We start from the raw sequence: 12,624 nt of genomic DNA on the forward strand, positions 1-12,624 counted from the left end.
GATTACAATCTCCAATCACCATCATTTTCTCCACTCAGAAAGGCATCTGGAGACGAACGGTCGATGGGGCTTCTTGCCTTGTATTATCACTGATGGATTGCCCGCCTGCTGGCGTGTCTGCTGGCGTGTCTGCTGGCGTGTCTGCTGGCGTGTCTGCTGGCGTGTCTGCTGGCTTGTCTGCTGGCGTGTCTGCTGGCGTGTCTGCTGGCTTGTCTGCTGGCGTGTCTGCTGGCGTGTCTGCTGGCGTGTCTGCTGGCGTGTCTGCTGGCGTGTCTGCTGGCTTGTCTGCTGGCGTGTCTGCTGGCGTGTCTGCTGGCGTGTCTGCTGGCGTGTCTGCTGGCTTGTCTGCTGGCGTGTCTGCTGGCGTGTCTGCTGGCTTGTCTGCTGGCTTGTCTGCTGCTGGCGTGTCTGCTGACTTGTCTGTCTACTTGCCTGCTGTAGTATCTGCCAACTTGCCAGCAGATAACTTTGATAAAACAGTCCTCTCACTCAACACTCAGGTGAAGAGTGGCACTCCACCTGTGGCACAAGTGACACAGATGCCACTCAAGGCACCAGTGTCACACACACACTTCCAATCATGCTCCAACCTCAACACACAACACATTAGCCTCACAACACACACGGGGACAGGAAAGGATAACACCTCACTACTCACCAGCACCATGTAGAGGTGTACCCAGGAGCCGGTCGGCCGAGCGGCCAGCACGCTGGACTTGTGATCCTGTGGTCCTGGGTTCGATCCCAGGCGCCGGCGAGAAACAATGGGCAGAGTTTCTTTCACCTTATGCCCCTGTTACCTAGCAGTAAAATAGGTACCTGGGTGTTAGTCAGCTGTCACGGGTTGCTTCCTGGGGATGGAGGCCTGGTCGAGGACCGGGCCGCGGGGACACTAAAGCCCCGAAATCATCTCAAGATAACCTCAAGATAAGCACTGAAGTGTGTAGATGACACCAGAGAGATCATTACACTACCCTACACCAGGCCACACCCAGAGTAATATCAGCATTAGCACCTGTTGACTATGTGACCAGAGGCTGAGCAAAAACTGGACCCTGTCCTCTACCCTCACGCACGCACACACACGCACACGCGCACACACACGCACACGCACACACACAACGACTGAACTACAGTAACTGTCCAACACTTGCTGTTTAATACACAAGAGAAGCTAAGACAATGAAGCTCTACATGACTCGATAAACCCAGAAGAGACATTGTCACACTGTAGAAAATACAAAACAGGAAAAAAAAATGAATTTAAACGTTGCAAATAGAAGATCTAAGACTCACCATCAAGACGAGGCTCCTCATGGCTGCTGGCAGGACCGTGGGTGTGGTCAAGAGGGCGGCGTCACTCTCACCTACACCAGGTCTCTTGCTCGCGGTCAACCTGCCTGCCCGGCCTCGCGTCCACAGCTGCGGTTCTGCCGGTAAGACAAAGGCGCATGAGGGCTACACCCAGGCCGCGTGTCCGCCATTACTGGCGGGAAACAATTCGCTGGAATCTCCAAGCACTTTTTATCGCATTAATGGTTGTTTATTTCTTAACCAGGATGTGCTCTGAACCCCCCCCCCCACCCCCTTCCCCCTTTGTCAAGTGGTCCTCGGCCTCTAGTTCCCTCCAGAGCACTTAGAGGGGAATCATCTCTGCAAGAGCTTAGCAACTCCACTGGCATAAGTAGCAGGGCTGACAAATTTGCCTGTCATATAGGTATGCATACCACACCATACTGGTATGTATACCACATCATATAGATATGTATAACACATCATACAGGTATATATTTGGTCTCATACGGGTCTACATACCACGGCGATGACCTAGAAGAGGGCGAGTGCCTCCTGACCTCTTCCTCATTACAACAATCTCTCTAATGGGGTCGTTAATCCCTGTAACCCCCCCCCCCCCCGCGAGCTGAGCTAGTGTCCCGCCAGATTACATTATCCCGCGGTGGAGGGCCTTCTAGTGTGGCGGGGGCGGTGTTGGGGGGTGGAGGAGATAGGTGACAGGGGCGGCGCTTGAGGGAGATAAGTGGGAGGGATCCAGGGGGGGGGGGATATATATAGAGAGAGGGAAGGGAGGGACCCAGCCGGGGCACCGCTCCAGTGCCAGGTAAGTCCACTACGGGCTCACCATAGCCCGTGCTACTTGGGACTTGTTCCGAGTAGCTGAATCTATAACAACAACAAGAGGGACCCAGGAGGACGTGAGACAGAGCAAGGGACCTAGGGGGTAAGATAGAGGGAGGAGAGGAAGATGGAAAGTGATGGAGACATGTATCTCCATCACATGTATCTTCCTAGCTGAATAATATGTATCAATTTAATATAAAATAACGCACTAAAAATCGTGAAAAATTAATAAGACTTTACACAAATATATAGTACTAGGCCTAATGTTGTCATAATAGGCCTACCGGTGACCAGGCTAGACAATGAAGCATGAAACACGAAAGAGATTATTTGAATACTATACGAGGGGATCGATCCTGCGCCCCCATGTCATCTCTGGGACACGCACTACCGACTGCTCCAGCCACATGGGTTCGATCCCGTTGTACTGCCTCTATTCATCTACCCAATATATATATAGCCACATGTGAAAACTTTGTGATATAAGGCACATATAGTAGAACATTACGTAAGTGTTCTGTGATTGAACTTGCAGAACTTTATGCATAGTTACATTATGGCATGATATTACTGAAGTATTCACGTATAAGACTTAATGTAGGTGTATTATACACAATGAAGAACATCTGGGGTAACCAGAGGCCTAAGTTCAATTCCTCAGTATTGATCCAATAAAATACATTATACAATGTATAAAATGTGTTCCAGTGTGCAGGGTGGCCGGCTGGTGAACAACGCGTGAACAATGGAACAAGGCAAGAGTTAGTTATTTATTTAACGTTTAATGTTGCTATCTTTTATATCAGGAGCAACAGCCCGTCTTCCTAAGGTGTCCCAACGTCAGGAAACTGTTGTACTCAAGTCCCCCCCCTATCCTAACCTACCAGAGGACCCAAAACAGAAAACGGGAGAATATGTCAACTTCGCGAGCCGTTTTCATTTCCTAGTACGACGATTTTTGGCCTAAGGTAAAGTATACGACAAAATGCGGCGTTCACCAGCCGCTGGTGCCAGCCGCTGGTGTCAGCCGTTGGTGTCAGCCGCTGGTGCCAGCCGCTGGTGTCAGCCGCTGGTGCCAGCCGCTGGTGTCAGCCGCTGGTGCCAGCCGCTGGTGTCAGCCGCTGGTGTCAGCCGCTGGTGTCAACCGCTGGTGCCAGCCGCTGGTGCCAACCGCTGGTGCCAGCCGCTGGTGTCAGCCGCTGGTGTCAGCCGCTGGTGCCAGCCGCTGGTGTCAGCCGCTGGTGTCAACCGCTGGTGCCAACCGCTGGTGTCAGCCGCTGGTGTCAGCCGCTGGTGTCAGCCGCTGGTGCCAGCCGCTGGTGTCAGCCGCTGGTGTCAGCCGCTGGTATCAACCGCTGGTGCCAGCCGCTGGTGTCAACCGCTGGTGCCAGCCGCTGGTGTCAGCCGCTGGTGTCAGCCGCTGGTGCCAGCCACTGGTGTCAGCCGCTGGTGCCAGCCGCTGGTGCCAGCCGCTGGTGTCAGCCGCTGGTGTCAGCCGCTGGTGCCAGCCGCTGGTGTCAGCCGCTGGTGCCAGCCGCTGGTGCCAGCCGCTGGTGCCAGCCACTGGTGTCAGCCGCTGGTGCCAGCCGCTGGTGTCAGCCGCTGGTGCCAGCCGCTGGTGCCAGCCGCTGGTGTCAGCCGCTGGTGCCAGCCGCTGGTTCCCATACTACCAACACCATTAAAGAAGATCTCGCGTCTCACAGATAATACACAGATCCTGTCGAGTAAGCCGAGCCGTTCTCAGGAGAGTTAGTTATCCTGGAGGCGTAGAGCCCCGGGCCCAGAGCCCCGGGCCCAGAGCCCCGGGCCCAGAGCCCCGAAACAAGAGCCCCGGGCCCAGAGCCCCGGGCCCAGAGCCCCGGAACAAGAGCCCCGGGCCTAGAGCCCCGGAACAAGAGCCCCGGGCCTAGAGCCCCGGGCCTAGAGCCCCGGGCCTAGAGTCACAAGGTGGAGCAGGGCGGCGCCGAGGGTGATAATCTCTCCCTTGTTACATACTTGGCTCGTAAGACGATAATGGCGAAGGAATAATCAATTAGCTTCTGAAGGTTTTAGCATAATCGGCGTCGCCACCGGCGCCAATCCTCTCGATCTCAGCCAGCCTTCATGCCTCTCACACACCTGCCCTCCCACACACCTACCCTCCCACACACCTACCCTCCCACACACCTGCCCTCCCACACACCTACCCTCCCACACACCTGCCCTCCCACACACCAGCTCAGAACTTACGACTAGTACCCGACATCTTACTCTCTGTCTTAACCCTTACAGTGCGGCTTGCACTGTTTCACTTACAGTGATCACCTGGGGGGCTCACAGTGACTTGGGTCAACGGACGTTTTTCACTGTACAAGTTATCGTAACAGATCTCTGCTTGTTACCTTAATTTGACCTCATTTAACATTGTTACGTGAGATAATGTAAACAATGTTGGTATATATAACATTCGTAAATTTTAAAAGAAATTTGGAACATGTGGGCACAAATATATTTATACAAAATATGTTTGGGAAGAATAGATTTTTTCTACTGTATTTACCTTGTATTTCTTGTATTACACTACAGCGTATTACACCGTATTTACTCTCCGTATTAAAGGACGTGTTTTGTGAATATTGTTTAATACGAAATTCTGTATATCCAAGGAAAATATAGTTATATATATGTATATATATATATATATTTTATTGGTTTTTGAAAGACGAAATTAAAAATTTGTTTCGTTTTAAAATTATGGAGGTTTGGAGGTGTTAGGGTGGAACAATTGTGCTGGCTAGGGGTTGGTGTGTTGAGGTGAGGGAAGCCTCATCACCACACCTGCTGCACACCTGCAACAGTGCAGACGACGAGTCACAACGTGTCTGAAGATAAGACACAAACCACACACCAGAAGATGAAGCGACGACGACGTTTCGGTCCTTCCTGGACCATTTTCAGACTTTATAATGGTCCAGGAGGGACCGAAACGTCGCGGTCGCCTCATTTTCTGATGTGTAATTTGGTCATTACCGCATATAACAGTCTTGGAACACTAGGAACACTTGGAACACTTCAGGTATTCACTAAGCGTCGTGCATTTCTTCTAAGTGGCGGTGCTACGATGGGTCTTAGGAACTGCGTGTGAGAAGACCTCCCTACACCACATTCATCAAGGTGATCTTACGATTTGTTTAGGAATGTTGTATTGGCTCACTTGCTTCTTGATGGTCACTACTGTTTGGTATTTAGCCAGCAAGAGTGAAGGTGACATTGTTAATCTGATCGTCTTGACCAAGGACGTTACTGGTTCAGTTAGATAACTGACCAATGACGTTACTGGCTCAGCTAGACAACTGACCAATGACGTTACTGGTTCAGTTAGATAACTGACCAATGACGTTACTGGCTCAGCTAAACAAGTGACCAATGACGTTACTGGCTCAGCTACACAACTGACCAATGACGTTACTGGCTCAGCTACACAACTGACCAATGACGTTACTGGCTCAGCTACACAACTGACCAATGACGTTACTGGTTCAGTTAGATAACTGACCAATGACGTTACTGGCTCAGCTACACAACTGACCAATGACGTTACTGGTTCAGTTAGATAACTGACCAATGACGTTACTGGCTCAGCTAGACAACTGACCAATGACGTTACTGGTTCAGCTACACAACTGACCAATGACGTTACTGGCTCAGCTACACAACTGACCAATGACACACGTCTTATATATCAGCTAGTTTACGTAAACAAAACCAATTAACACATTCATCAAGAGGTTTACTCAGCTTTTCAGTGTACAGAGTTGATTTAGTCCTCAATAACATCCAGGAGTAAAGTATATTGATTAACCAGCAAACTCCTGTGAAAGTTTCATTTGTGGAACCAATTGCAGGCGATGAGTCACAATAACGTGGCTGAAGTATGTTGACCAGACCACACACTAGAAATTGAAGGGACGACGACGTTTCGGTCCGTCCTGGACCATTCTCAAGTCGATTGTCGCGTAATTACCGCGTAACGTGCTGGAGGTGGGGTCCCTCGATTGTTTCAAGCGTGGGTTGGACAAGTATATGAGTGGGATTGGGTGGTTATAAATAGGAGCTGCCTCGTATGGGCCAATAGGCCTTCTGCAGTTGCCTTTGTTCTTATGTTCTTAAGCCTTTCATAACTCTCCAGAGTGGTTTAGTGTTGGGGGAACCGCGTCCAGGGTTAATAGCGGTGTGTTTGTAGCTGGAAATAACGGAGGAATATACACCAAAAATGTGTACTTCATGTGTATATATACACATTGAGATTTTTACTTTATTCCTGAACATATTCCGAGACTAAAGTATACTTGCTGGTTGGTGAGGTGCTGTCAAGGGTGTAGTAACCATGGTGCAGTGATACACTTACTTACGGGCTCACCATAGCCCGTGCTGCATGGACACTTCGTTCATAGTAGATAATATCTTGAGGTTATCTTGAGATGATTTCGGGGCTTTTTTTTAGTGTCCCCGCGGCCCGGTCCTCGACCAGGCCTCCACCCCCAGGAAGCAGCCCGTGACAGCTGACTAACACCCAGGTACCTATTTTACTGCTAGGTAACAGGGGCATAGGGTGAAAGAAACGCTGCCCATTGTTTCTCGCCGGCGCCTGGGATCGAACCCAGGACCACAGGATCACAAGTCCAGCGTGCTGTCCGCTCGGCCGACCGGCTCCCATATGATAAATCTAAAACAAGAACAACAACAACATGCACTTAACCTCACTACCACACATGAAAGTGTTCTGCTGCGGTTCACAGAGATACAATTTAGAGATATGACAAGTACAGGAAAAAGTTAGATTATACTTCTTAATTAGATTTTCTTAATTAAAATTCATTGACTTAGTATTAAATATTTGATTTTCCATTAATTATTTATTTTGTTGGCCTATATTTTCAAAAACAATTGACAACCATTAACTGTTTAATAATTGTAAACAAAGCCGCCAAAGATTGAGAAAAGATGCATAGGTTCGTAAGTGCTTGCGTAACTGTTTCGTGAATCTGGCTCCTGGAGCCGTGTTCTTAGAAATATCTGCGTTCTTAAACAGTTTGTTGAATCACGAATTAACCGCCAAGAACGAACATTTTCGGAAAATGCGTAACTGCTTGATGAAGCTGGCCCTATGACCTTCGTTCAGTCGACACGCTCAGATGACTGTCAAGAGAAGACACAATTATAAAACTGTGTTGCAAAAGAGGAATCACAGCGATATAAAGGTGTAAAACGGTGAGGGATTTTCCCCGGGCTGCCTGCATGAATATATTACTGGCGAGGTGCTGGCGGCACAGTTGTGGTGGCGGCACAGTTGTGGTGGCGGCGGCACAGTTGTGGTGGCGGCACAGTTGTGGTGGCGGCACAGTTGTAGCCTGCGACACTGTTGTTAAGACCGCCTTCTCAAGGCTGTTGGGTTTTGTGGGCGGAGGAGGAGGAGGGGGGGGGGGGGGTTGTTCCTGCGGGGGCCTCGACCCTGAGGGTGCAGGTTGTGGGTGCACCCACAGCCTGCTCCCACAGTCTGCACCCACAGCCTGCTCCCACAGTCTGCACCCACAGCCTGCACCCACAGTCTGCACCCACAGTGTGTGATGCTGTCTTAATGACCCCGTGGAGTGAGAGTTGGACTCGTGTGTGAGCTTCAGTAACGCTGTGGCCAGTAACCATTACGTTCTTAAATGTTGCTGGTAGTACGAACAAGATAAGAATCAAGGAAACTGCAGGAGGCCCTATTGACTCATACGTGGGAGCTCCTATTTACATCCCCACCTATTTCATTCATATATATGTATAACCTACACTTGAAACAATCAAGAGATCCTACCACTATTGAGTTATCTGGTAAGTGGAGCCACAAATCGAGATCCCTGTTATCTTTTGATACAATACTGCATGAAAGACCGGTCAATAAGAGCCCCATGGCACTGGGGGTGGCACCCCGAACTGAACCTGGCACGGTCATACCCAAGGGAAACAAAGAGTCAGAATTAATGGATCAAGTGGAATCTTGAGGTTATCTTGAGATGATTTCGGGGCTTTAGTGTCCCCGCGGCCCGGTCCTCGACCAGGTCTCCACCCCCAGGAAGCAGCCCGTGACAGCTGACTAACACCCAGGTACCTATTTTACTGCTAGGTAACAGGGGCATAGGGTGAAAGAAACTCTGCCCATTGTTTCTCGCCGGCGCCCGGGATCGAACCCGGGACCACAGGATTACAGGTCCAGCGTGCTGTCCGCTCGGCCGACCGGCTCCCGTAATGGTCAAGTGTTCATAGTGGAGCAGCCCAAGGCCAGGGGCCCCTTTGGAGCCTGCCCAAGGCCAGGGGCCCCTTTGGAGCCTGCCCAAGGCCAGGGGCCCCTTTGGAACCTGCCCAAGGCCAGGGGCCCCTTTGGAACCTACTGGTCGCAGGCGAGAAGTCACAATAACGTGGCTGAAGTATGTTGACCAGACCACACACCAGAAAGTGAAGGGATGACGACGTTTTCTGTCCGTCCTGGACCATTCTCAAGAATGGGCTCACCATAGCCCGTGCTACTTGGATCTTTTTGTTCCAGGTAGCGAATCTTACAACAACAACAGCCACCATTCTCAAGTCGATTGTGTGACTTGACACACAATCGTGTCAATGACACAATCGACTTAAGAATGGTCCAGGACGGACCGAAACGTCGTCGTCCCTTCACTTTCTAATGAGTGGTGTGGTCGCCCTGCGGGTTGTCATGTGATGGTTGACAACGCACCAACACGCACACGAAGACATGAATGGAGAGAGGGAGAGACACGAGAAATAATAATACCTTCGTCGCCGGAACGTACGATAAAACATGGCGTAAAATGTGGGTGGTGGTGAGCGTAATTATGCACGGTCGGCCGAGCGGGCAGCACACTGGACTTGTGATCCTGTGGTCCCGGGGTCGATCCTGGGTCCCGGGGTCGATCCTGGGTCCCGGGGTCGATCCTGGGTCCCGGGGTCGATCCTGGGTCCCGGGGTCGATCCTGGGTCCCGGGGTCGATCCTGGGTCCCGGGGTCGATCCTGGGTCCCAAGGTCGATCCTGGGTCCCGGGGTCGATCCTGGGTCCCAAGGTCGATCCTGGGTCCCAAGGTCGATCCTGGGTCCCGGGGTCGATCCTGGGTCCCGGGGTCGATCCTGGGTCCCGGGGTCGATCCTGGGTCCCGGGGTCGATCCTGGGTCCCGGGGTCGATCCCGGGCACCGGCGAGAAACAATGGGCAGAGTTTCTTTCACCCTATGCCCCTGTTACCTAGCAGTAAAATAGGTACCTGGGGTGTTAGTCAGCTGTCAGGGGCTGCTTCATGGGGGGTGGAGGCCTGGTCGAGGACCGGGCCGCGGGGGGACACTAAAGCCCCGAAATCATCTCAAGATAAGGGTCTAGCGACAGTGGTGCCCATAATACCCTCCCGGACCATTAATGGGTGAGGAGGGCATGACGGCGTGCCCACAGTGCCCCACACCCACAAGACTGTGAGTGACGGGTCCAGGGAGACTTTAGAGAGCAAGATTACTAACTTAAATACATCTTCAACTTGAAGAAAGTTATTTGCATAATGATAATTTTCCTGTCCATTGGCGTATGACAAAATATTCATTACTGGGAGACTTTCCCACAGGAGCACAACACCACCTCCAGGCGCGGTGTTCATCCCCAGGGTGACGGAGCACCCGTCAACACCACCTCCAGGCGCGGTGTTCATCCCCAGGGTGACGGAGCACCGCCAACACCACCTCCAGGCGTGGTGTTCACCCCTAGGGTGACGGAGCACCTGTCAACACCACCTCCAGGCGTGGTGTTCACCCCCAGGGTGACGGAGCACCTGTCAACACCACCTCCAGGCGTGGTGTTCACCCCTAGGGTGACGGAGCACCCGTCAACACCACCTCCAGGCGTGGTGTTCACCCCCAGGGTGACGGAGCACCCGTTAACACCACCTCCAGGCGTGGTGTTCACTCCCAGGGTGACGGAGCACCCGTCAACACCACCTCCAGGCGTGGTGTTCACCCCCAGGGTGACGGAGCACCCGTCAACACCACCTCCAGGCGTGGTGTTCACCCCCAGGGTGACGGAGCACCCGTCAACACCACCTCCAGGCGCGGTGTTCACCCCTAGGGTGACGGAGCACCCGTCAACACCACCTCCAGGCGTGGTGTTCACCCCCAGGGTGACGGAGCACCCGCCAACACCACCTCCAGGCGCGGTGTTCACCCCCAGGGTGACGGAGCACCCGTCAACACCACCTCCAGGCGCCTCCGGTGAGATGGCTTCCGTTTTGTTGGAGAATTTCCTCTCGATATTGACTGAATCAGAGCGGCACACGCCTGCACCCACAGCCTGCACCCACAGCCTGCACCCTCAGCCTGCACCCACAGCCTGCACCCACAGCCTGCACCCACAGCCTGCACACTCACCTTACACCCACAGTCTACACCCACAGCCTGCACCCACAGCCTGAACCACTCACCAACCAAGCCACAGATCCACTTCCCACTCCCTAAATATCCATCCACCAGCCACCTTCCCCGCCCCCCACAGTAACCACAGGAGTGCCGCATGGAACTAGCTTAAAAGCTAGTCAATAGCTTTCGAAAACCTATTCTTTGCAACCGGTTTCAGAAATTGGTGGTTGGTGGCAGAGTCTACCGGGCTCCACACTTCCCAATGAAAGCCGCCCCCCACCACCAAAAAGAAGACTTTAACTCGGTGGTCCAAAACCAGCCGGTGGGGCGTTTGTGAAAGGAGATGTATGATATGAAAGGAGATGTATGAAAGGCCCTCAGATCAGGCCGGGTGCTTACAAGCAGCCGGCGGCAGGATCGAGTATTCATTGGCGTCTCAGTGAGGCCTATATGTCAGTGACTCTCTGGACGCACTCTATTCATGGCCCGGGAGCCTCCTCCCTCTGTGCGGCATGAACCAGCGTCGCCACCTCACGCCGTAAGGTCGAGTCTCGTTCATTATTGTAATGCCGGTGCGCCCTTAAGGACAGCGCGCCCGAGTGTCTCTGCGAGTCGTGTCTCTCACCATTCGCTCGACTGTTTCGCGCGCCTTTGGGGGATTGAACTGGAAGCCCTCCGTTGATTGGCTGACACTCAGCCTTGTTCTAATGTTCTGACTGGCTGACACTTGAGCCTCGATCTGGTATTATGCTGGCTGACACCGGCTTCTTAAGGCAAGTTGTGATTGGCCTCGTGTTTGAGGCACCCAGAGGGGGGGGGGAGGGGGGGGCAAAGGGGAGGGGGGAGGGCACGGGGGGGGGGGAGGGCACGGGGGGGGAGGGCACGGGGGGGGGGGGGGGAGGGGTGTAATTTGCCTATCACTAACTACAGGAAGGTGAGGTCTATCACTTTAGTTATTCTTGTTTGAATTCTTTGTTGCATCTGGTTTAAGCGTTGATGGTGGAGGTGGCTTCCATAACTTCTTTCAGAACATTTCACTTATTGACTCGTAAAGGGTACGAGTGCTTACCTTTACCTTGCGATCATTTCAGGGCTCAGCATCCCTGAGGCCCGGTCTCCGACCAGGCCTCCTAGTGCTTCCTTGCATTTTTCGGCTCGTTTGTGTTTACAGCTTCAACCTTTTCATATCTCGTTCTATTTTCTCTCACTTTAAAGAGACTGTCCTTGTCCACCTTGTTAATTCCCCAGGTATCTTGTATGTTACGATCATGTCTCCTCTCTTCTCTAGGGTTATCAGGTCTAGTTCCTCAACATATATTCATAAATCATCCCTCTTAGCTCTGGCACTAATCTACTTGCAAACCTTTGTACTTTTCCAGTTCTGGTCTTATGTTTCACAATGCGTGGAGGCCTGGTCGACGACCGGGCCGCGGGGACGCTAAGCCCCGGAAGCACCTCACGGTAGGTAAGGTGGATACCAGGCATATTCCAGGATTGGTTTAACAAAGGCTGTGTAGATTATCTTGAAAGGTTCCTGGTTTAGGTTTCTAAACATTCAAATGATTGCCAGCGTCGCATATGCTGCTGATGTTACCATGTTTGTGTGTACCTCGGGGAGTTAGTTTTAGAAATATAGCCACTTCTAAATCCTTTTTCCCTCTCCGACGCCTGTGGTTGCCTTAAGTCCTCTTATGGTGTAATAACTGTCTTATTTCTCCCTTTCCCATCTTCATTACCTTACACTTATTGCGATTGAAATGCATCAATCAATTGTTTACCCACTCCTGGCGTTTATCAAGGTCACCCTCACATGGGAGCCGGTCGGCCGAGCGGACAGCACGCTGGACTTGTGATCCTGTGGTCCCGGGTTCGATCCCGGGCGCCGGCGAGAAACAATGGGCAGAGTTTCTTTCACCCTATGCCTCTGTTACCTAGCAGTAAAATAGGTACCTGGGTGTTAGTCAGCTGTCACGGGCTGCTTCCTGGGGGTGGAGGCCTGGCCGAGGACCGTGCCGCGGGGACACTAAAGTCCCCGAAATCATCTCAAGATAACCTCAAG

General features: G+C 52.1%; 2 protein-coding genes across 2 annotated transcripts in view; one reads left to right on the forward strand and one right to left on the reverse strand.

The window, feature by feature from the left end:
• Positions 1–12,624, reverse strand: part of LOC123775110 (uncharacterized) — a 67,367-nt gene that overhangs the window by 34,551 nt on the left and 20,192 nt on the right. Inside the window, exon 2 of the mRNA XM_045769990.2 lies at positions 1,297–1,430. Within this exon, the coding sequence (XP_045625946.2) occupies positions 1,297–1,317 (21 nt within the window). The 5' untranslated portion in view covers positions 1,318–1,430. The remainder of the gene's footprint in view (positions 1–1,296; positions 1,431–12,624) is intronic.
• LOC123774976 (uncharacterized) lies at positions 7,314–10,621 on the forward strand. The gene is made up of 2 exons (XM_069319033.1): positions 7,314–7,379; positions 9,782–10,621. The coding sequence occupies exons 1-2, from the start codon at positions 7,314–7,316 to the stop codon at positions 10,619–10,621; spliced, it is 906 nt and encodes a 301-aa protein (XP_069175134.1).

This window comes from Procambarus clarkii, chromosome 92 (assembly GCF_040958095.1).
Source record: "Procambarus clarkii isolate CNS0578487 chromosome 92, FALCON_Pclarkii_2.0, whole genome shotgun sequence".
NCBI classification, from domain to species: Eukaryota; Metazoa; Arthropoda; class Malacostraca; order Decapoda; family Cambaridae; genus Procambarus; species Procambarus clarkii.

Bases quoted from the DNA above. Each gene is read 5' to 3' on its own strand.
- LOC123774976 (XM_069319033.1), top strand. From the start codon at position 7,314: ATGACTGTCAAGAGAAGACACAATTATAAAACTGTGTTGCAAAAGAGG. The intron at 7,380-9,781 runs GTGTAAAACGGT...ACTTTCCCACAG, and splicing joins GGAATCACAGCGATATAAAG to GAGCACAACACCACCTCCAG.